At 36.7% G+C, this 21908-nt stretch overlaps 2 protein-coding genes and 1 long non-coding RNA gene across 4 annotated transcripts; all 3 read left to right on the forward strand.

The window, feature by feature from the left end:
* The first annotated feature begins 316 nt into the window (after nt 1-316).
* LOC107937595 (uncharacterized) lies at nt 317-2263 on the forward strand. Of its 2 annotated transcripts, XR_001694719.2 has the most exons (7): nt 412-721; nt 804-877; nt 1127-1188; nt 1317-1419; nt 1513-1557; nt 1679-1746; nt 1954-2263. It is a non-coding gene; the product is annotated as an uncharacterized lncRNA (long non-coding RNA). The 2 variants fall into 2 exon arrangements; XR_001694718.2 differs by having other exon boundaries at nt 317-721; nt 804-1188; nt 1954-2255.
* A 239-nt stretch (nt 2264-2502) lies between these two features.
* Nucleotides 2503-6957, forward strand: LOC107937584 (formin-like protein 3). Its single transcript, XM_016870487.2, has 6 exons — nt 2503-3189; nt 3714-4209; nt 4305-4791; nt 4892-5088; nt 5359-5594; nt 5858-6957. The coding sequence occupies exons 1-6, from the start codon at nt 3034-3036 to the stop codon at nt 6749-6751; spliced, it is 2466 nt and encodes an 821-aa protein (XP_016725976.1). The 5' UTR covers nt 2503-3033; the 3' UTR covers nt 6752-6957.
* A 6143-nt stretch (nt 6958-13100) lies between these two features.
* On the forward strand, nt 13101-14866 carry LOC121211429 (uncharacterized). The gene is made up of 2 exons (XM_041084196.1): nt 13101-13165; nt 14398-14866. Exons 1-2 carry the CDS (start codon nt 13101-13103, stop codon nt 14864-14866), a joined length of 534 nt encoding a protein of 177 aa, XP_040940130.1.
* Nucleotides 14867-21908: the final 7042 nt, after the last annotated feature.

Below are 21908 nucleotides of genomic sequence, written 5' to 3' on the forward strand. Positions count from 1 at the left end.
TGAGGAATCTTGACAACTTTTGGCTAGATGAGTTTAGTGGCTCATACTTTTTGGGAAAAAGAACACAAGTTTGAGAGGATGAAATTTTATTGAAAAATAAAATAAAAGGAACAAAGCTAAGAGCTTTATCAGGAATGAGTTTTTTACATAAATTATAGTGAATATTCATGTCACCCAACCCCTTATTTATAGTACATAGAAAACTTAGTTGTTATAATCCTAAAAATAAAATCTAAATTTAAAGAAAGTCTTATGTTCATAAATCTCTTCTTTGAATTTTTGCCCCAACTCTTTCACACTTTGCATTTTCGGCACCAATTTTTCTCTATTTCACATGCTAACCTATTTCGTCTTTAAATTCACACTTTTGCCCCTAAATTTCCTTTTGCTTTCAATTTAGTCCTTACAAAACAAAGGATCATACTAATGTTATTTATGTTCTCCTTTCCATGATATTGTGTTTTTAAGTTTTGAATGAATCTTTTGATAAATTTTTGTTATGCATTTCCCAAGATTGAGGATATGTTTCTCTGATTTATTGAAGAGCCCGGTGATGATAAAAAAGCGTCTGTTTTGGCCATTTTGCTATCCTTATTTCATAAAAGAATTCACAAATAGACAAGCTGAGGCTTTACTAATATGTTTTGCACCATTCCTATTTGTTTTTCTTCCCCTGCTTATCCCTTTCTCTCCATATATCAGAGCTAATGCAAATGAAGAGGTATTCTATCAGTCTATCTTCTTTCCTGTACCCCATTTTCTAAGTTTTTCTCTTACTTGCTGTCAATTGCACGTGCTTATAGTTCTTGTGCCAAAGCCTGAAGCATTTGAAGAATGATTTGAAGAATGAGGCAGAAATTTTGGATAAAATAGGAAGGTTATATGTCCCCTCTCTTCCAAACATGCACATTCATGTGCTTACACACACAGGCACAAGAATTTTTGCTTTGGTTTAATTTATTTTTTATTCACAAGCAATTCTTTTATCATGTAATGATTTATTGGCCATTAATGCGATGCAAAGTTCAGCTTGGAGGTAAACAAGCTCTGAATAACTTGCTGTTCTTTGCTTCCTAAAGATGATAGGCCCCGTAACTTTGTTGTTTTCTTCCTTTCGACTTCCTAGGGTCTTGAGATGAAACCGCTTGATCTCAGTCGGCAAAAATATGGAGCTCAGGACAACATGAGGTCATTCCGTTTATTTTCCAATATCTATTTTCTGCAAAATTAATCACCAATTCCTTATGAGTTGTGGTAGGTGATTTCAGCTATTGTTTGGGACAATTTGGGATTGATCAATGACATTTTTTTATTAGAAAGGTCTTATAAACCAGATATGACAAAGATCCTCACCGTTCAAGAAGCTCAGTACCACCAGCAAGTTGTTATCAACGCAATTTGACAAATCGAAAAGTTGAAGTGAGTTTGTTTTTTCACTAACCGCTAGTGATTTTTTCCCCTAATCTAGTGAAGCCTAACATAAGCTATCTTTCTTCTCTTCGGAACGCAAAGCTGCTTGAGAACGAGGCTTCAACTTCAAAGCTAAAGGATGCTGAGGTAAGAACATAGGGGAAGAAACAGGAAGGCGTATGCAGCTAATCAATTAAAGCATTCCCATTTATGATAAAACAGTCAATTATTGTTGCATGCAATAACTCCTTCCATGTAAAATTCATAGGTGTCTGCTGTTGAGGTGAAGGACTCCGATTTCACAACTGAAGAATCTGTAAACTCTAAAAGAAAGCGGTATACTTGTGGTGTAGCTGAAAATCATCTCTTGATTTTTCTTTTTTGAATTTTGCTAACAAGTGCTCTAAGGTTATTCTTTAAGGTTAACTTCTAAGAGCACTCGATAGCAAAACCCTTTTTCTTTTTTTAAAAATTTCTGCCCAACCTCTTTCAAAGCTGTATGAGAATAGATCAATGGTGACTTTTGTTGTTGAATTCATACAGGAATAAGTTAGAGGATGATGAGAAAGAGGAAGCAGGGTCATCAGCTGTTGAGGTCCCCTGCCCAACACCCCATCTAAACATTAGCTTCCTCAAAACCCAAACCAATTGGAACCTTCAAAAGGCTTAGGACTTTACATCAATCAAATCTGCCATGCCTTAGAGCTATCTTTTATGTTTCAGTTTATTTTACATATATGTATTGCCCATTAAAAAAAAAAAAGGGAGTGCATTTACGCATTTTCTATTCAAAATTATAAGAAAAAGGTTATTAAAATTAAAATAATTATTAAATTGAAAACTTCACTTCTAACAATTTTATTCTGCATTATTTTGTGGCTTTCAATTTCCTCTGCTTCTCATTTCTCACCAAAATTAGCATTAATCTAATATAAGACTACTAATTAATAGAAGAAAAATCTGAATTTTTAGTGAGGGAGTGCATAAAATAAGATGAAGAACAACTATAATATTAATTAAAATAAATAATAAATTAATTAAGCGTTAATAGGTGGCAAAGGAATTAATGGGGTTCCATTGAGGAGGAAAAAAATTGTTTTTAAAAAAAGGAGAAATAACAAACAAAAGAAAAAGAGTGGGGGGTTCTCTTACATCGTCCTCCTCACGTCTTTCCTCACCCGACAAAACGAGAAACATTCGGATGAACAAATATCCCCACAAGGATAATTACTTTTACGAACCCAGACCTGGATATTGTCCCTTTTTATTACATTCTTGGCTTTTTTGTCTTTTGCTTCTGCCAAGTTGCAGACATCAGACACGTAAAGCCTTGTTTTTATAATATATATTTTTTATGTTTCAGTTTCTGGGTTATTAAGATTCACAGACATTGTGTCATTGCAATGGTTCGATGAATGAAGTTGTATAATTAGAAGATAAGAAAAGGGTATTCGTTTTGTTTGGCATTTTCCTTGAAGGCTAACCCCAAAAGGGAAAATAATTAAGGAAAGTAGGGAAACAAAAAAGTTTTGGCGTCTCCTTTTGGTTCCTTTTTTTTTTTTTGTTCTTGAAAGATTTTTAGTCTATTCGATGAAATGAGAAGAAAAATAAGCGAATGGGGTAATGTTTGGAGGAGCAACGAAAATGAGAAGGGCTGTTTATGCCATTTGTTTTGTGATATTGGTTTGCAATTTGGCAATGGGGAGCTCTGAAGGTAAAAGGAACACACCTGACAATGAAAGCAGCAGAACAACATCTCCCAAGATAAATGAAAAAATGGTATGCTGATTTTCCTTTTTTGCTCTTGAATTCTTGGAATGGTTTAAATTACATTTGAAGATTCTTGTTAGCATTGTGGAGGTAGAAAGAATTATGTTTAATCCTAGGCATTTCTGTTGAATTGGACGAATATTAGACTTCGTAGGTAACTTATTCAGCTATTGAAATGGTTATGAAGGCTTCTAAGCTGTGTTAGAAAGTGTCTTCGATATATGATAAGATGAGTTGTTTCGATTTCTAGGGGTTTAGTGGCAGATGATAGCAAAGATTCATGTATGACGTAGGTTTTGTGTTATTGTCAAAAAGCTCATCTATAAATGACTGCAATCAAGGATCAAGCGTTGTTACTGTCTTCGGTCTTACATTGTTATGTCAAGTTGCTTATATTGTTCAGTGTTATTCCATTATTATAGCTGGCCTTCAAGTAGGTGAAGAATGGTACCTAAACATTTCCATCTTGCATGTGGCCCTCCCCCTTTTCTCCAAACCTGTTAAGAGCTTGACAAAGATTTTTTTAATTACAGGCAGAGGAGGCATGGAATCATTGCACAAAGGAGATGGAAGAAAAAAGGGATGCCATTAAAGATTTTGACATGTATATACCGCAAGCAAGCGATGACTTGACTTCGGCATTATTTGCAAAACAAAGCATGCACAAAGCTATTGATATTTTGCCTCCTCAAGTGAGAGACGGGGTTCTTGATTGCTTAAGAAAGAGTGGACTTATCTTTTATTCTTCTGACCCAGAGGTTAGCTCAAGCTATGTAAGGTCGCATCCAACTGAAGGCGCATTACATTATTCACTTCATGTATCGAAAAAGGTTTCTGGTTCACGTTCACCGGGTAAAAAGGGTAAAAAGGGTAAAAAGAAGAGTCTCATGACAGCTATTATTGCTATTGTTGCAACTGCAGTTGCAACGTTTGTTCTTGTTGCAGTGATCTTCTTTTGTTGTCTGAGGAAAAATAACGAACCAAAGGAAGAAAAACCTCTTCTGCACTTGAATGATTACTTGAGTGAAAGTATGTGCATGTTGTGTTTGTTTGTAATTGAGTCGTTATCATCTTTGTTTTCTTGTTCATGTTTCCACAAGCATTTTAACTTTACTGTCTTTCAGATTCTTCACAAAAGTCTATTAAGTTAGTAAGTTCGGACAACAAAGAACTTAGTACTAGCAGCAGCTGCAAGATCCCTGCTTCTGCTTCTGCTTCTGATACTAATTTGACCACAAAGCAAGATGACGGCGCACTTCCAAAACCACCAGCATCAGATGCAACTGTTGGAGCAGGCCTAAAACCTCCTCCTGGGAGACCAGCTCCTCCTCCTCCAGCACCACCTCCTGCCGCACCTCCTCCCAAAGCAGCAGCACCACCACCTCCTCCTCGTGCTGCTGCCCCCCCACCTCCACCAGGTGCCCGTCCTCCACCTATGCCGCCAAAATCGAAAGCTGCTGCACCCCTTGGAGGACGTAAGCAACGTAGTGCTTCTGGTGATGATGCCGACTCTGCACAAAAAGCCAAGTTAAAACCATTTTTCTGGGACAAGGTTAAGGCTGATTCAGGTCAATCGATGGTTTGGCATGAGATCCGTGGTGGATCATTCCAGTAAGGAAACAATTCTAGCTTGTATTAGTTGTGGACTTTCTATCTAACAATGCTTCATCAAAATTTTCTTTGTCTCATAATTGCCTCAAAACCTTTGTAGGTTCAATGAGGAGATGATAGAGACATTATTTGGTTATCAAGCAGCTAATAACAAGAATAACGAGAAGAAGGAAAAAGCAGCAGAACCTGCTGTCCAATACATTCAAATTATTGATGCTAGGAAAGCACAAAATTTGTCTATTCTTCTGCGTGCACTAAATGTCACAACACAGGAAGTTGTTGATGCTCTCCAAGAAGGTCGCTCTCTCTCTCTCTTAAAGGAAGACTGAGGGAATTGCTCTATCATAATGATACTAACCATAACCTACTTTTCTAGTTTTAACTGACAATTACAGTGCATAATATTTGATAGAAAGAAAAAAGATTTTATTGCTTAAAATGATATATCTATCTTCAGTTTAGATACAAATATCCTAGTCATCTACTAGAATATGCTTTGTTTCAGATCCACCTTCTTCAGTCTTAAATGCATGTGACAGCTTACGCTTCTAAATTAAATTGAACCAGGTTATAGGCTTCCTGGAGAGCTCCTTCAAACGTTGAAAAAGATGACGCCAACACAAGATGAGGAACTGAAGCTTAGATTATTCGCAGGAGATATTAATCAACTTGGCCCTGCCGAGAGGTTCCTTAAAACCGTGGTTGAAATACCTTTTGCCTTCAAACGAATTGATGCCTTGATGTTCATGAGTACTTTCCCAGAGGAAGTCGCTAGCCTTAAAGAATCCTTTGCAACTCTTGAGGTGAGATAAATAGATTTAAGAACAGAATACCTCAGAGTCCTCCAGGTTACCCTAGAAGGAAAAAAAAATCACAACAATTGATTCTCACATATATTTTGGTTAATGGAATCTCCTGCTTCTCAATAATGAGGAGACTGCAAAATTTGAACATAAAACATATTATTTTCTAAGAATTTATATTCACGGATATAGTTCCTGCGGAAAAATCTTTATTACATCAAAGATGAATAACCAGATAATTGTGATTATTTTCCTGATGGTAGGTAGCTTGCACCAAGCTCAAAAATAGTAGATTATTCCTAAAACTACTGGAAGCAGTGCTTAAAACCGGTAATCGCATGAATGATGGTACCTACCGTGGTGGTGCACATGCATTCAAGCTTGACACACTCTTGAAACTATCTGATGTAAAGGGAACAGATGGTAAGACCACGCTTCTCCACTTTGTAGTTCAGGAGATCATGCGTTACGAGGGCGTAAAATGTGTTCGCCAACAAAATTCAAGCCAGAGCCAGAGCCTTGGCAGTTTCAAGGGGGTGGACTTTGTTGAAGATAATGACCAAGACAATGAGGACCATTATCGCAGTCTTGGTCTTGAAGTGGTTTCAGGTGTAACCACTGAACTTGAAGATGTTAGGAAGGCTTCTGCAATTGATGCTGATGCCCTGACATCTACAGTGGCTAAACTCGAGGGTGGTTTGAGAAGAACTAAGGAGTTTCTGGATTCAGATATGAAGGAAACCGAATCGGAGACTCAATTTTATCTTTCAATGACTTGTTTTGTCGACGCTGCAGAATCTGATATTAAATTGCTATCAGAGGAAGAGAAAAGGATAATGGAGCAGATCAAGAGTGCAGCAGACTATTTTCATGGCCAGGCAGGAACGAAGGAAGGCTTGCGTTTGTTTGCAATTGTGCGGGATTTCTTGACAATGTTAGATAAGGTTTGTAAAGAAATTAGAGACACCAGAGCTAAGCAGAAAGCCCAGCAAGCCAAGGAAGCCAAAAAAGAGGGTGCGACGGCAACAGAGAACCGACCATCATCTGCTTCGGAGCCTCCTCCAGCATCCCCAGATATACGTAAACGACTATTTCCGGCAATGGCCGGTCAGCGGGTGAAAGATTCCAGTTCAGATGAAGAAAGCTTCTCTCCTTAGCTGTAAATTTAGAAAGGTAAATGAAAATTTTCAATTGGGAACATGTTATCCTTTTCCTTTTTCTTATGGTTATATAGTTTGCCTTGCGGTAACTGGTGTACAAGATCAATGATTATAGATTGAAGCAAATTTGATTGCCATAGACATCCAACTTTTGTTAGTCTGTTTTCAAACTAGTGAAACATCCAAAGCAATTATTTTCTTCACCTTGCTTCTTTGTATTTCTGGATTTCATCCTCTATTATAATCTATAGAACAACACAAAGTGTTGCGGAAAGGATCGATTCGAGAACTCCGATATGACTACAAGTAAATTGACCGGAACGAAAAATAAAGTGAACACAAGGATTTACGTGGTTCGGCTTTAATGCCTACGTCCACGGGCAGAGGCGAAAAGAAATTTCACTATAACAAGATGAAGATTACAAGTGTTTTACACTCAAGACACAACCCGAGAACCTCACAACTCTCAACCCCTATAGAAAACCCGAAAGCTAAAATCCTAGCTTTCAAAGAACAAGCTTTGCTCTCTCTTGGTTTGGGATGATCAATATGGCTAATGAACCTCTCTATTTATAAGAGAGTTCAAGGACATAATTGTCCAAAACTTTGGCAAAGATTTGTGGTTGAAAATGGACACCAACAACCATCCACTAATCCACTACCACCAACAACCCACTACCAACAACAACAATCCACTACCAATTTTAAGCCATTTCTTAACAAATCTCCACCTTGGCTTGAAATTTACCAAGCTGAACATCATAGTGAATTCCTCGAACTGGATCACCTCTTCCAAACGCCTCTCTGGCGCTAATCAATCCCGAATACCTATCAAGTCCAAGCAATGCTTGAACTTATATGCAGGGATCACCTTAGTTAACATATCTGCAGGATTCTTCTCGGTAGCAACCTTGCTGATAACAATGTCACCTTGCGTAACATGTTCCCGAACAAAATGATATCTGACATCAATGTGTTTGGTCCGTTCATGAAACATCTGATTTTTAGTCAGATGTATGGCACTCTGGCTATCGCAAAATACAACAGTGAAATCCTGTTGTAAACCCAAACTGCTTACTAGACCTTTCATCCACAATGCTTCTTTCACTGCTTCTGCTAACGCCATATATTCCGCCTCAGTCGTAGATAAGGCTACGGTAGACTGTAACACAGCTTTCCAACTAATGGCTCCTCCAGAATAAGTGAAAACATAACCCGTCAGAGATCTTCTTTTGTCCAGATCTCCAGCATAATCAGAGTCCACATAGCCCGTGACACTGCTAGTGCAGTCACTCTGATCATATACCAAGCATAAATCTGCAGAACCTCTCAAGTACCTGAGAATCCATTTCACGGCCTGCCAGTGTTCCTTGCCAGGACAACTCATGTATCTGCTGACCACACTAACTGCATGTGAAATGTCTGGACGAGTGCAAACCATTGCATACATCACGCTTCCAACTGCACTCGAGTATGGAATGTGAGACATTTGCTGCTTTTCTTCATCAGATTGTGGTGACAACTCTGCAGAGAGTTTGAAATGTGGTGCCAACGGAGTACTCACAGTTTTCGCTTTATCCATGCCGAAGCGTTGAAGAACCTTTTCAATGTAGTTCTTCTGCGACACACGAAGCTTGCCCGTCTTGCGATCTCTGTGAATATCCATGCCCAAAATTTTCTTGGCAGCACCCAGATCCTTCATCTCGAACTCACCACTCAACTGCGACTTTAACTTGTTGATTTCCGACATGTTTTTGGAAGCAATTAACATGTCATCAACATACAGCAACAAATAAATGTGCGAACCATCTGAGAGCTTCCGATGATAGACACAAGCATCATAGTCACATCTTGTGTAACCATGCTGAATCATGAAGCTATCAAACCGCTTGTACCACTGCCTTGGGGATTGTTTCAATCCATATAAAGACTTCTTTAATAGACAGACATGGTCTTCTTTACCAGGAACTGTAAAACCCTCTGGTTGACGCATGTAGATTGTTTCCTCGAGCTCACCATGCAAGAACGCCGTTTTTACGTCAAGCTGCTCAAGTTCTAGATCAGACTTGGCCACCATGGCAAGTAATACACGAATGGAAGAATGCTTTACGACTGGGGAGAAAACTTCATTGTAGTCAATCCCCTCTTTCTGAGTGAAGCCTTTAGCAACCAATCGTGCCTTGAATCTAGTTGCTTCAACCCCTAGGATGCCTTCCTTTTTCTTGAAGACCCATTTGCAACCAACTATCTTCTGGTTACTTGGCGGCTTAACCAACTCCCAAGTATGGTTCTTGTGAAGAGATTCTATCTCCTCACTCATAGCAATTGCCCACTGTGCCGACTCATCACACGTGACAGCCTCATTATAACTGGAAGGTTCTATACCAATGGACTCCGCCACACTGAGCGCGAAAGACACCAGATTAGCGTAACGCGGATTTGGTTTGATTTGTCTCTTCGTTCTTCCAGTGGCAATGCTATATGGTTTTTCTTGAGGTGACTCATCTTCATCGGAATCTTGCACCTCAACTTGATCATCCTGGACTGAAGTACCTTCCGTAGGAATTGGAGCGTCCACCTGACACTCCACCTGCTTCTCAACACCGTGATCTCCCATTCTATCTGACTCCTCCTTTTCCCGGGAATTTGTGGTGGATCGAAGCATGGATGACTCATCAAAAGTCACATCTCTGCTGATGATGAACTTGGACGAAACCGGATCAGGACACCACAACCTGTATCCTTTCACCCCTTGGCCGTATCCAAGAAATATGCATTTCTTCGCCCTCGGTTTGAGTTTTCCCTCATTTACATGAGCATACGCAGGGCAGCCAAACACTCTTAAACCAGAGTAATCAGCAGGAGAACCAGACCATACTTCCTCAGGAGTCTTCAGCTCAATAGCTGTTGACGGAGATCTGTTAACCAAATAACAAGCAGTATTAACAGCTTCAGCCCAAAATTCTTCACCGAGCCCAGCATTTGATCGCATGCAACGAGCTCGCTCCAAGAGAGTTCTATTCATGCGTTCTGCAACTCCATTTTGTTGTGGTGTTCGACGAACAGTGCGGTGTCTCACTATTCCTTCATTTTTGCAGAACTCATTGAATTCACCTGAGCAAAACTCCAAGCCATTATCCGTCCGGAATCGCTTGATCTTCTTTCCTGTTTGATTTTCGATCAAAGCTTTAAATTGCTTGAAGTTGATGAGAACCTCATACTTGCTCTTCAGAAAATACACCCAAACCTTTCTCGAGTAATCATCGATAAAGGTAAGCAGATATCTGTAACCACCTTTAGAAATTGTCGGAGAAGGCCCCCAAAGGTCAGAATGGAAGTAATCCACTGTGCCTTTTGTCTTGTGAATCCCAGTGCTGAACTTTACCCGAGTCTGCTTACCGAAGACGCAGTGCTCACAGAAATTCAACTTTCCTGTACACTGCCCAGACAATAATCCTCGTTTGCTTAGCACCGATAAGCCTCTCTCGCTCATATGCCCGAGCCGCATATGCCATAACTTCGTGGTGTCAGAATCTAGATCATCTGATGATGACACTCCCGCAACACCTGTAACCGAGGAACCATCGAGGAAGTAAAGGCCCCGCTCCAAATTACCACGTATCACAGTCAAAGCACCCGAGAATACCTTGAGAACTCCACCTTCAGCAGAGTACCGAAAGCCTTTCTTGTCCAACGTACTCAAAGAGATCAAATTTTTCTTCATTTCTGGAATGTGCCGAACATCAGTTAGAGTTCTAACAATACCGTCAAACATCTTTATACGAACTGTGCCAATCCCCATGACTTGACATGCGTGGTCATTTCCCATTAGTACTGAACCAGAATGCTTCTCGTATGTTGAGAATGCATCTTTCGAAGTACTTATATGAAATGTAGCTCCCGTATCAAGAATCCATCTCCCACCAGCGTAAGAGTCGGATACTGCAAGAACGATCTCGGCATCACTTGAAGAATCTGCATCAGCTACATTCGCACGATCATTTTGTTGCTCCTGTGATTCTAATTTCTCCTTCCTTTTCGGACAATCTACCTTCATGTGCCCGTACTTCTTACAGTAGTAGCACTGTATTCTCTTCTTGGACTGCGATCTAGGATGGCTTTTACTTGAACTTCCACCCTTTGCCTTGGATCTTCCTCGAGCAACCAAGCCTTCGCCTTCATTGTTTTCGACCACCTTACCAGTGATTTTCTTCCTCAACTCACTGGAACTTAAGGCATTTTTCACCTCCTCTAGAGTCAGGTCATCACGACCGTACATCATTGTATCAACAAAATTCTCATACGAGGGAGGCAAAGAACACAAAACAATTATTGCTTGGTCCTCATCATCGATTTTGTTATCGATATTATTCAAATCCATGATAATGGAATTGAATTTATCCAGGTGCTGGGAAACAGGTGTACCTTCCTCCATCTTCAGGGCATAGAGTCTTTGCTTGAGGTAGAGCCGGTTCGTCAATGACTTCGTCATGTACTTGCTCTCTAACCGGAGCCACAAACCGGACGCGGTTTTCTCATCCGCTACTTCTCGTAGCACTTCATCTCCTAGACATAGCAGAATAGCACTATGTGCTCTTTCTAGCATGTCATCCTTTTGCTCTTCCGAAAGCGTGCTTGGTAATTTATCTTTACCAGACAATGCTTTTAGCAATCCTTGTTGAACCAGCACTGCCCGCATCTTGATGCGCCATAAACTGAAACTATTTTTCCCGGTAAATTTCTCGACATCATACTTAGTCGATGAAACACTTGTAGCCATAATTTGGAACCTTTGAATGAATGATAATATTTTCTTCCTGATGTGAAAGATCAGACAAAGCTGCAGTCACAGGGCAATTCAGAAAATATTATCACTCCTTCAACTACGCTCTGATACCAATTTGTTGCGGAAAGGATCGATTCGAGAACTCCGATATGACTACAAGTAAATTGACCGGAACGAAAAATAAAGTGAACACAAGGATTTACGTGGTTCGGCTTTAATGCCTACGTCCACGGGCAGAGGCGAAAAGAAATTTCACTATAACAAGATGAAGATTACAAGTGTTTTACACTCAAGACACAACCCGAGAACCTCACAACTCTCAACCCCTATAGAAAACCCGAAAGCTAAAATCCTAGCTTTCAAAGAACAAGCTTTGCTCTCTCTTGGTTTGGGATGATCAATATGGCTAATGAACCTCTCTATTTATAAGAGAGTTCAAGGACATAATTGTCCAAAACTTTGGCAAAGATTTGTGGTTGAAAATGGACACCAACAACCATCCACTAATCCACTACCACCAACAACCCACTACCAACAACAACAATCCACTACCAATTTTAAGCCATTTCTTAACACAAAGTCTATATAGGAATGAGCAGGTAGAAATGGTAGAATCAGGGTTCTTCTCTGTTGCAGCATTTACTGTGTACCGAAACAATATACTCTATTAGCAATCAAGGTTTTCCTTTTCCCGCTAAACAATGTCAAAACAGCAGCATCTATGTTTAATCATATTGAAAATTATAATATTTTATTAAATTTAAATAGTTTTAAAATTAAAAAAAATTGTTATTAATATAATAATATTAAGTTTAACAATAAAAATTAAATTACTGTAAAGGTGCTTTTTTTTTTTTGGAAAATACAGAAAATAAATATACTTAGTCTTATTATTAACCAGGGAATACTCAAGGAGAAGCAAATGTTAATAATTAATTAATTTCTTGCTGTAGTCAATTGTGAAAACCCTACTACTAATCAGACTGTATAAAATGCTCATAAATCCTCCCCTCTTTTCTCCATTCAAAACTTCACTCAATGGCTCGAAAGCGACCTATCGAAGATCCTCCTTCCGCCTCTTCCTATGAAAAAGAAGAAGAGTCCTCTGAAGGAAACAACTCCACTGTCGATGGAGAAGAAGAAGAAGAAGAAGAGGTGAAGACCCCTTTGAAAAAGGAAAAGGCTGATTCCGACATGTCCCTCCCCTCCCCTAACATCTCTGATTTCACCATTAAGCCTATTGTCCCCAAGCCAAAGCATAGCGCTAACGATTCAATCTGAAAGCGAAACAAGTCACCGTCAACTGCATCCTCCGGCGTAAAAGAAGAGGATTTTGTCGAGAGGAATGTTGAGGTGATTGGGAGAGAGAAGATGAAAGAAAGGGATAGGGGAGTGGCAGCAGCTAAAGATTAAGCAGTATGAGGAATATTTGAAGAGCTATCGCTAAAGCAGTTTTGAATATCATGAAGGGGGAGTGAAATTTAGGTGGAAGAAAAATATTTGTGTTGTTTTGGCCTCAACCTTGACCTTATGTTTCTTGATATGAAATTTAATACAACAATGCTATATTTTGAACCTTTTCGGCTTGATGTAAATGCTGGTGCTACTAATGGTGGTAATTCAATGTTCTCAACGCTGGGATCTTGAGCTGGAAATAAATCCAACTTGAATGAATAACTTTTGTTAATGTTAATTTATTTATTTTTAAATTTATTCGTGTTCAGTTTATGTTCGTTAAAAAATTTAAACTTTTGTTTATTTAAAATTATATGTGTTTATATTTGATTGTTTAATATTCACGAACAATGTTAATAAATAAATAAACACACATATATTATTTAGATATAAAATAGTCAAATATAAATATAAATAATTATATTATAAATTAAAAAAATACAAACCAAGATAATTTTATTAATATATATTAATAAAAAATAAATGAGTTTTAAGATAATTTTATTAATATATAATAATAGAATTTTTACAAAGAAAATATCATTAATAAATAAATAAGTCATAAACAAGTCAATAAATGAATTTTTAAATGGGCTTGTTCGTGAACATAGACGAATCGAACACACATCTGTTCATGTTCGTTCGTTTATTAAACGAGCATAAAAATTTTATTTATACTCGTTTATTTAGCTTAATAAACAAATATAAATGAACGTTATACGAACACTTCACGAACATTTCATCGAATGTTTTGTTCATTTACACCCCTACTTATATTCAATACACTATTAAATTACTTTTAATATTTTAGATTAATCTCATTTAACTAGTGTTACAATTATATATCAATTAAAATTAATGTTTAACACTATAAATGTTAACAAAACATTTTCATTCAAAATAAACTAAAAAAATCATATTTTTGTTATGAAATATTTATGTGGATGTCATTATCAACCCCATAAGTTATAAAACTCTTCCTATACCCCATAAGTTATGAGACTTTTCCTATACCCATTAATATGGGAGATAAAAGGTCATGACCCTTTACATGCCATATAATAATTAGAGAGTTACTTTTAACCCCTATATATATGAGGCTCATATACTCATGAAAAATATATATAAAAAAAAGATACACTCTCTCTTCTATATTCTTTCTACACTCCTTCTTCTATCACATTTTAGTTTACTCTTTCTTTATTATTTCACAACACGTTATCGGCACGAGTCTCTAATACAAGAAATCAAGGCCAACAAATTTTTCCTTAAAAGATTGCCGAAGGACGCTTAGGTGAAGTAAGGGTAACAAGTTGATCTATTTTATTTGCATATGTGTTATTTTATTTGCATATTAACATGTTTTATTTTACATTATTGACTTGTATATTTTATCTTATAGTTTTATAATATCAAATCTTACAAAACTCGAATTTGTGGCTCTGGACATCACTAGAAATAACTATTTATCATGGGTACTAGATGCTGAAATTCACTTAAATGCAAAGGGTCTTGGTGAGACTATTAAGGAGGGAAATGAAGAAAGTACACAAGATAAGGCCAAGGCCATGATTTTCCTTCGCCATCACCTTCATGAAGGTCTAAAGACTGAATATTTGACTGTTAAGGACCCTCAAATTCTTTGGGCCAATCTAAAGGAAAGATATGACCACCAGAAAACTGTGATTTTGCCTAAAGCTCGTTATGAATGGCTGAATTTAAGATTGCAAGACTTTAAGTCTGTTAGTGATTATAACTCGGCCATGTTCAGAATCACTTCACAATTGAATTTATGTGGAGAAAAGATTACTGATGCAGAAATGTTAGACAAAACATACTCAACTTTCCATGCAAATAATGTTGTCCTGTAGACACAATATCGTGAAAAAAGCTTCCAGAAATATTTTGAATTAATTTCTTGTCTCCTAGTGGCGGAGCAAAACAACGAGCTGCTAATGAAAAACCATGAATTACGCCCAACTGGCTCTGCTCCATTCCCTGAAGCGAATGTGAGTTTACACAATGGGCAAGAATTAAAAGAAACACACCATGCTAATAGTAGTGTGCGTGGCCATGGTCATGGCCGTGGGCGTGGCCGCGGACATAGATATGGATATGGTCGAGGTGGTCGTTTTAAAATTTCATGTTCCTACCAGAAGTGGGATCAGAAAAATGGTAACAGGGAAGAGAAAGAAAAAGGTGAAAATGTGACTAATGTATGCTATCGTTGTGGAGGAAAAGGACATTGCTCTTGTGTGTGTCACACACAAAATCATCTAGTTGATCTTTATCAGCAGTCCATAAAACAGAAGGGAAATAAAGTAGAAACCAATCTTGTGTATAAAGATGGCGAAGGTGATTTTGATGATGGCAATGCAACCTACTTAGAAGTGGCTGATTATCTTTCTACCCCTGAAGGAAATTATTAAGGCCACAAATTTGGATAAATAATAAAATAAACCTCTACTACTCTATGTTTCATTTAGCAACTTTAATAATGATGTTATGATCTTTACTAGTGCTATGTTTTATGTGATAATTTTGTTTTATAGACCTTTTAGTAATTTGAACTTTGAATACCTGTTTTCACCATTATGTGTGACATTTTGTGGTTATTTTGTTTCTTTGAAGAAGATTATCTCGCAAAGGTAATCAACTATGAACGGTGAAAATATATGTCTAGCAGACAGTGCAACTACTCACACCATATTGAAAGACAAGAGATATTTTTCTCATTTAATAATGAAAGAAGAAAGTGTGAGCACTATATTTGGTAGTACAACTATTATAGAAGGCTCCGGAAGAGCAATTATTTTATTACCAAGGGGAACAAAAATTGAAATTATTAATGCATTATACTCCCCTAAGTCTCAAAGAAATTTATTGAGTTTTAAAGATATCCTCCAAAATGAATATCATATTGAGACTTTAAACGAAGGAAAATTGTGAATTCCTTCAAATTACGAGTATTGCACAAGGCAATAAACAAATTGTTGAGAAATTGCATGCATTCTTTACTAGTTTGTACTACACAAAGATCAGTTCTATAGAAACACATGCTATAGTAAACCAGAAGTTTACTAATGACTTTGTTCTTTGGCATGACCGGTTAAGCCATCCCGGTTCAATAATGATGCAAAAAATAATTGAAAATTCATGTGGACATTCATTGAAGAGCCAGCAGATTCTTCACAACATTACATGTGCTACATGTTCACTGGGGAAATTAATAATCTGACCATTACCAGCTAAGATAAATAACGAACCACTTACTTTTCTTGAGCGAATTCAAGGGGATATATGTGGGCCTATATATCCCCCATGTGGACCATTTAGGTACTTTATGGTTTTAATCGATGCATCGAGTAGATGGTCTCATGTATCTTTGTTATCAACTTGCAACCTGGCGTTTGCGAGATTGCTTGCTCAATTGATTCGATTACGAGCCCATTTCTCAGATTTTCCTATTAAGACCATCCGTCTTGATAATGCTGGTGAATTTACTTCTCAGTCTTTTAATAACTATTGCATGTCTATTGGAATAAGTGTTGAACATCCTGTAGCTCATGTTCACACACAAAATGGTCTAGCAGAATCTTTAATAAAACGACTTCAATTGATAGCAAGGCCATTACTTATGAAGTCAAAACTCCCAATCACTGCTTGGGGGTATGCAATTTTACATGCAGCTGCATTAATTCGCATTAGGCCAACAAGTTATCATAAAGTCTCCCCTTTACAAATAGTTCATGGTCAGGAACCAAATATTTCCCATCTAAGAACATTTGGATGTGCCGTATATGTTCCAATTGCTCCACCACATAAAACTAAGATGGGACCTCAAAGAAGGTTGGGTATATATGTTGGATTTGAATCCCTATCCATAATTAAATATCTAGAACCATCTACAAGGAATCTATTTATGGCTCGTTTTGCAGATTGTCATTTTGACGAGTCAATTTTTCCAACATTAGGGGGAGAAATCAAACAGCCGGATAAGAAAATTAGTTGGAAAGAGTTGTCATTAGCTCATCTTGATCCTCGAACTAAGCAATGTGATTTAGAAGTTCAAAAGATTCTTCATTTACAAAGTGTAGCTAATGAATTGCCAGACGCATTTTCTGACCCAAAGAAAGTGACTAAGTCACATATACCAGCTGTGAAAGCTCTAATAAAACTTGATGTCCCAGAAGGACAAAATCTAGTTGCTACTGAGTCTAATACACGCCTGAAGCATGGTAGACCAATTGGTTCCAAATATAAGAATCCTCGAAAAAAGAAAGGAGCAAAGATTAATGATGACGAAATCAAAGAAAAATGATTATACCGGGATCTTCTGAAGAGACTATAGACATGAATGGAAGAATAGCTTCAGAAGAAAATCAGGTACCTGACAATGAAGAGATCTTTATTAATTATGTCATGTCTGGTATAAAATGGAACCGAAATCAAATCGACATTGATGATATTTTTGCATGCAATGTAGCACTAGATGTTATAAATAATAAAGATGATTATGAACCAAAATCGATTGAGGAATATAAACAAAAAGATGATTGGCCAAAATGGAAAGAAGCAATTGAAAATGAATTGAAATCGCTAGCGAAAAGAGAAGTGTTTGGACCTGTAGTCCGTATACCTACAAGTGTGAAACCAGTGGGATATAAATGGGTTTTTGTGCGTAAAAGAAATGAAAAGAGTGAAATTGTAAGGTATAAAGCACGTTTAGTTGCACAAGGATTCTCACAAAGACTGGAATTAATTATGAGGAGACATATTCTCCTGTGGTGGATGCAACTACATTTAGATTTTTGATAAGTCTGGCTATAAGAGAAGGGCTTGATTTATGCCTAATGGATGTAGTAACAACTTATTTGTATGGCCCACTGGATACTAACATTTATATGAAACTCCCTGAAGGATTTAAACTGCCTGAAGCAGTGAGTTCAGGTTCTAGAGAACATTATTCAATCAAATTGCACAAATCCATTTATGGATTGAAACAATCCGGACGCATGTGGTATAATCGCCTAAGCGAGTATTTGTTGAAAGAAGGATACAAGAATGATCCAATTTGCCCATGCATTTTCATTAAGAAGTTTGGATCTAGATATGTAATTATTGCAGTATATGTTGATGATTTGAATATCATTGGAACTCCTGAAGAGATCCAAAAAACTATTGAGTGCTTGAAGAAAGAATTTGAAATGAAAGACCTTAGAAGAACGAAATTTTGTTTGGGGTTACAAATTGAACACCTAAAAGAAAGAATCCTTGTGCATCAATCAACGTATATTGAAAAGGTGATAAAGAGATTTTATATGGATAAGGCACATCCAATAACTACCCCGATGGTTGTAAGATCACTTGATCCAAGTAAAGACCCTTTCCGTTCTCACTTGATCCAAGTAAAGACCCTTTCCGTCCTCGGGAAGATTGTGAAGATTTTCTTGGTCCTGAAGTGTCATACCTCAGTGCAATTGGGGCATTAATGTATCTTGCTAGCCATACCCGACCTGATATATCTTTTTCTGTAAATTTGCTAGCAAGATTTAGCTCATGCCCAACACGGAAACATTGGACTGGAGTAAAACAGATATTTCGTTATCTCCAAGGCACAAAGAATATGGGTCTATTTTTCCCTAATAAATCAAAGATAGAGTTGATTGGTTTTGCAGATGTAGGATTTATGTCAGATCCTCATAATGGAAAATCACAAACTGGATATGTTTTTACATATGGAGGTACTGCAATCTCTTGGCGCTCAATGAAGCAAACATTGCAACAACCTCGTCTAATCATGCAGAAATCATAGCAATCCATGAAGCAAGTCGTGAATGTGTATGGCTAAGATCTATGATCCAGCATATAAGGAATAATTGTGGTTTATCATCTGGAAGGGAAGCTACAACTGTCTTGTTTGAAGACAACACAGCATGCATTGATCAGCTCGATAGTGGATACATCAAAGGTGACAGAACAAAACACATTGCACCAAAATTCTTCTTCACTCATGACCTCCAGAAGATTAAGGAGATAAAAGTTAAGCAGATCAGTTCAAGTGAGAATTTAGCAGATTTATTCACTAAGGCGCTTCCTACATCAGTGTTTCAGAAGCTTGTTTACTACATTGGAATGCGTCACCTTCGAGATCTCAAGTGATGTAGCCATTAGAGGGAGTTAATACGCGCTGTACTCTTTTTCCCTTAACCTTGGTTTTATCCCACTGGGTTTTCCAGGTAAGGTTTTTAATGAGGCAGCATATCAAGTGTATAATTATGTACTCTTTTTCCTTCACTAAGTTTTTCTCCTACTGGGTTTTTCTTAGTAAGTTTTAACGAGGCATAATTAGATAATGAACATCCAAGGGGGAGTGTTATGAAATATTTATGTGGATGTCATTATCAACCCCATAAGTTATAAAACTCTTCCTATACCCCATAAGTTATGAGACTTTTCCTATACCCTATTAATATGGGAGATAAAAGGTCATGACCCTTTACATGCCCTATAATAATTAGAGAGTTACTTTTAACCCCTATATATACGGGGCTCATGTACTCATGAAAAATATATATAAAAAAAAGATACACACTCTCTTCTATATTCTCTCTACACTCTTTCTTCTATCACATTTTAGTTTATTCTTTCTTTCTTTATTATTTCACAACAATTTTAACCTCATTTAATAAATTTTATTTTCATCACTAAAAAATTTATAATTTTTATTATTATTTAAAATGTTTAGATATTATTATCTAATACTCTTATTTTGATTTTAACATTATTTACATAATTGTGATTGTTTTTTATCATTGTGTTATGAAATATTATGTAAAAGACAATAAAGTATTAAAAAAATGGTTCTATATAGGTGAGACTTTCACTCATATTCGAATAATAAAATTATTAATTAATATGATAATCTATTAGTATGAAATTAATTAATTTTGTCATACCTTTTAAAAGTTTTTTTTAGAAAATATTGAATGTAATTGGATAAATTAAAAAGGTTTAATTCACAAATTAATACTTAAACTATATCATTTTCCCCATCTTGGTACATAATTTTTTTTATCACAAGTAGTACTTAAATTACTTTTTTTCTCCAAGTTGATACCTCTATTAGTCTAACTATTCGGCAAACCGTTAAATCTATTTTAAAAATGGCTTAACCTACATATTTATACCTAAACTATACTCTGTTCCCCCAAGTTAGTATTTAAATTTATTCCTAAACTATTTTTTTCTTACTCGTTTTACACTAAAATGTTATATCCATAAAAATTTTCAATCAATAATAAACTTCCACATCATATAAACTTAAAAAAAAAAACTTTTAGTTCATTTATTTCCTTTTTTTCTTTTATATTATAGTACCCCCACACCCACCCGAATAACATATCTAAAGCGATATGTCACATTTATTATTGAAATAACTCAAACTGCTATCATTCATTGCATTATGCTAAGTAATTGAGTTTAAAACAATTTTATAAAAAATAGAAAATAATTAAATTCAATTTTGGGATTTTAAAATCATGTTGAAATCATTTAACTTGTTTTTTAAATATTCAGAGGTATTTGGGACCATTATTAAGCCTCGAAAGGTCAAAATATTTCATGAAGAAGCCCAAATTAGCCCGGGCCTTTTACAAATTAAACCCAAAATAGACCCACAAAGCCCCAAACCATGTAGCCCAAACCATAACAAAAAAACAACAAAAATTTTGTGCACCTAGGGCTTCTGTCCCCTAGCCACTGACAGATCCTAGCCACCCCATGCCGTCTGCCACGTCCACCGTCTGCCACCACCACCTGCTCCACCCGCAAAATCAAGCAAACACGCAATAGGATTAAGGCATTGTAAATGGCTTTAAAAAGCCAAAAACAGTGATCTTTTTTGGGGACTCTCGGATCCTTTCGGCTATCTTCCATCAATACAAAAGCAATATATACACAAACAGTGATTCGGGGAAAATATAAAAAAATACAAGAATAACACCAATTGGGCAACCAAAGTACCGATATCAAAAAGCCTAAGGTGATTTAGTCTTTTTACTTTATTTATTTTCGAATCTATTCTTCTATACATTTTACATATATAAAAAGTATAAAAGAAAAAGGAAAAATAAATACCTTTCGAAGCGCCGAAGAAAAGGGGGAAATTTTGACCCCCGACCGCCATACATGGCGGTCGCCGGCAACGGAGCTACGGCGGCGACAGGGATTGGCGATGGGCCTGCGGCAGAGCTCCTCGGTCCCTTGACCGAGATCTGGGTCGACCCAGAGAGAAGAGGAGAGCTTTCTCTCGAAAATGAATTTTTTTTGAAAATTTTTAGGTTTTTATAGCCTACCTAAACGGCACCATTTTCGTGCCCAAGCCCAGACCAAAAACGATGCCGTTTCATCCCCGTCTGACCCGATCTGACCCGACCTGCTAGAGGATCCGCGTGTTTTTGAATAATGGTCTAATTGCGCAAATGACCCTTTTGTTTTTATTATGTTTTGCAATTAAGTTTTTGTATTTTTAAAATCGGCCCTATAATTTTGTTTGGAATTTAATTTAGTCCCCGTTGATGCTCTGCGTTTCGAGGGGAAGGAAATATTGTTGTTTCGGTCCCCCTACGTTTTCACGCATGTTCAAATAAGTCCTTTCTCTTTCTTTTTATTTCGAATTTGCCCCAAAACTTCATTTTCGTTTCGAATTTAGTCCTTTTTCTAGATTTAATTTGGTTTTTATATTTTTTGCCATTTTTTTATTTTTTAAATATTACTTATTATTGTATTTACCATTATTTATATTATTATTATTATTATTAATATTATTATTATTAGTATATGTTTTATTATGTATATATTTATGTAGTATTATTATTAGTCGTTTTTTTATTTTTAATATGTATATATTGT

Source organism: Gossypium hirsutum, chromosome A12, assembly GCF_007990345.1.
Source record: "Gossypium hirsutum isolate 1008001.06 chromosome A12, Gossypium_hirsutum_v2.1, whole genome shotgun sequence".
NCBI lineage: Eukaryota > Viridiplantae > Streptophyta > Magnoliopsida > Malvales > Malvaceae > Gossypium > Gossypium hirsutum.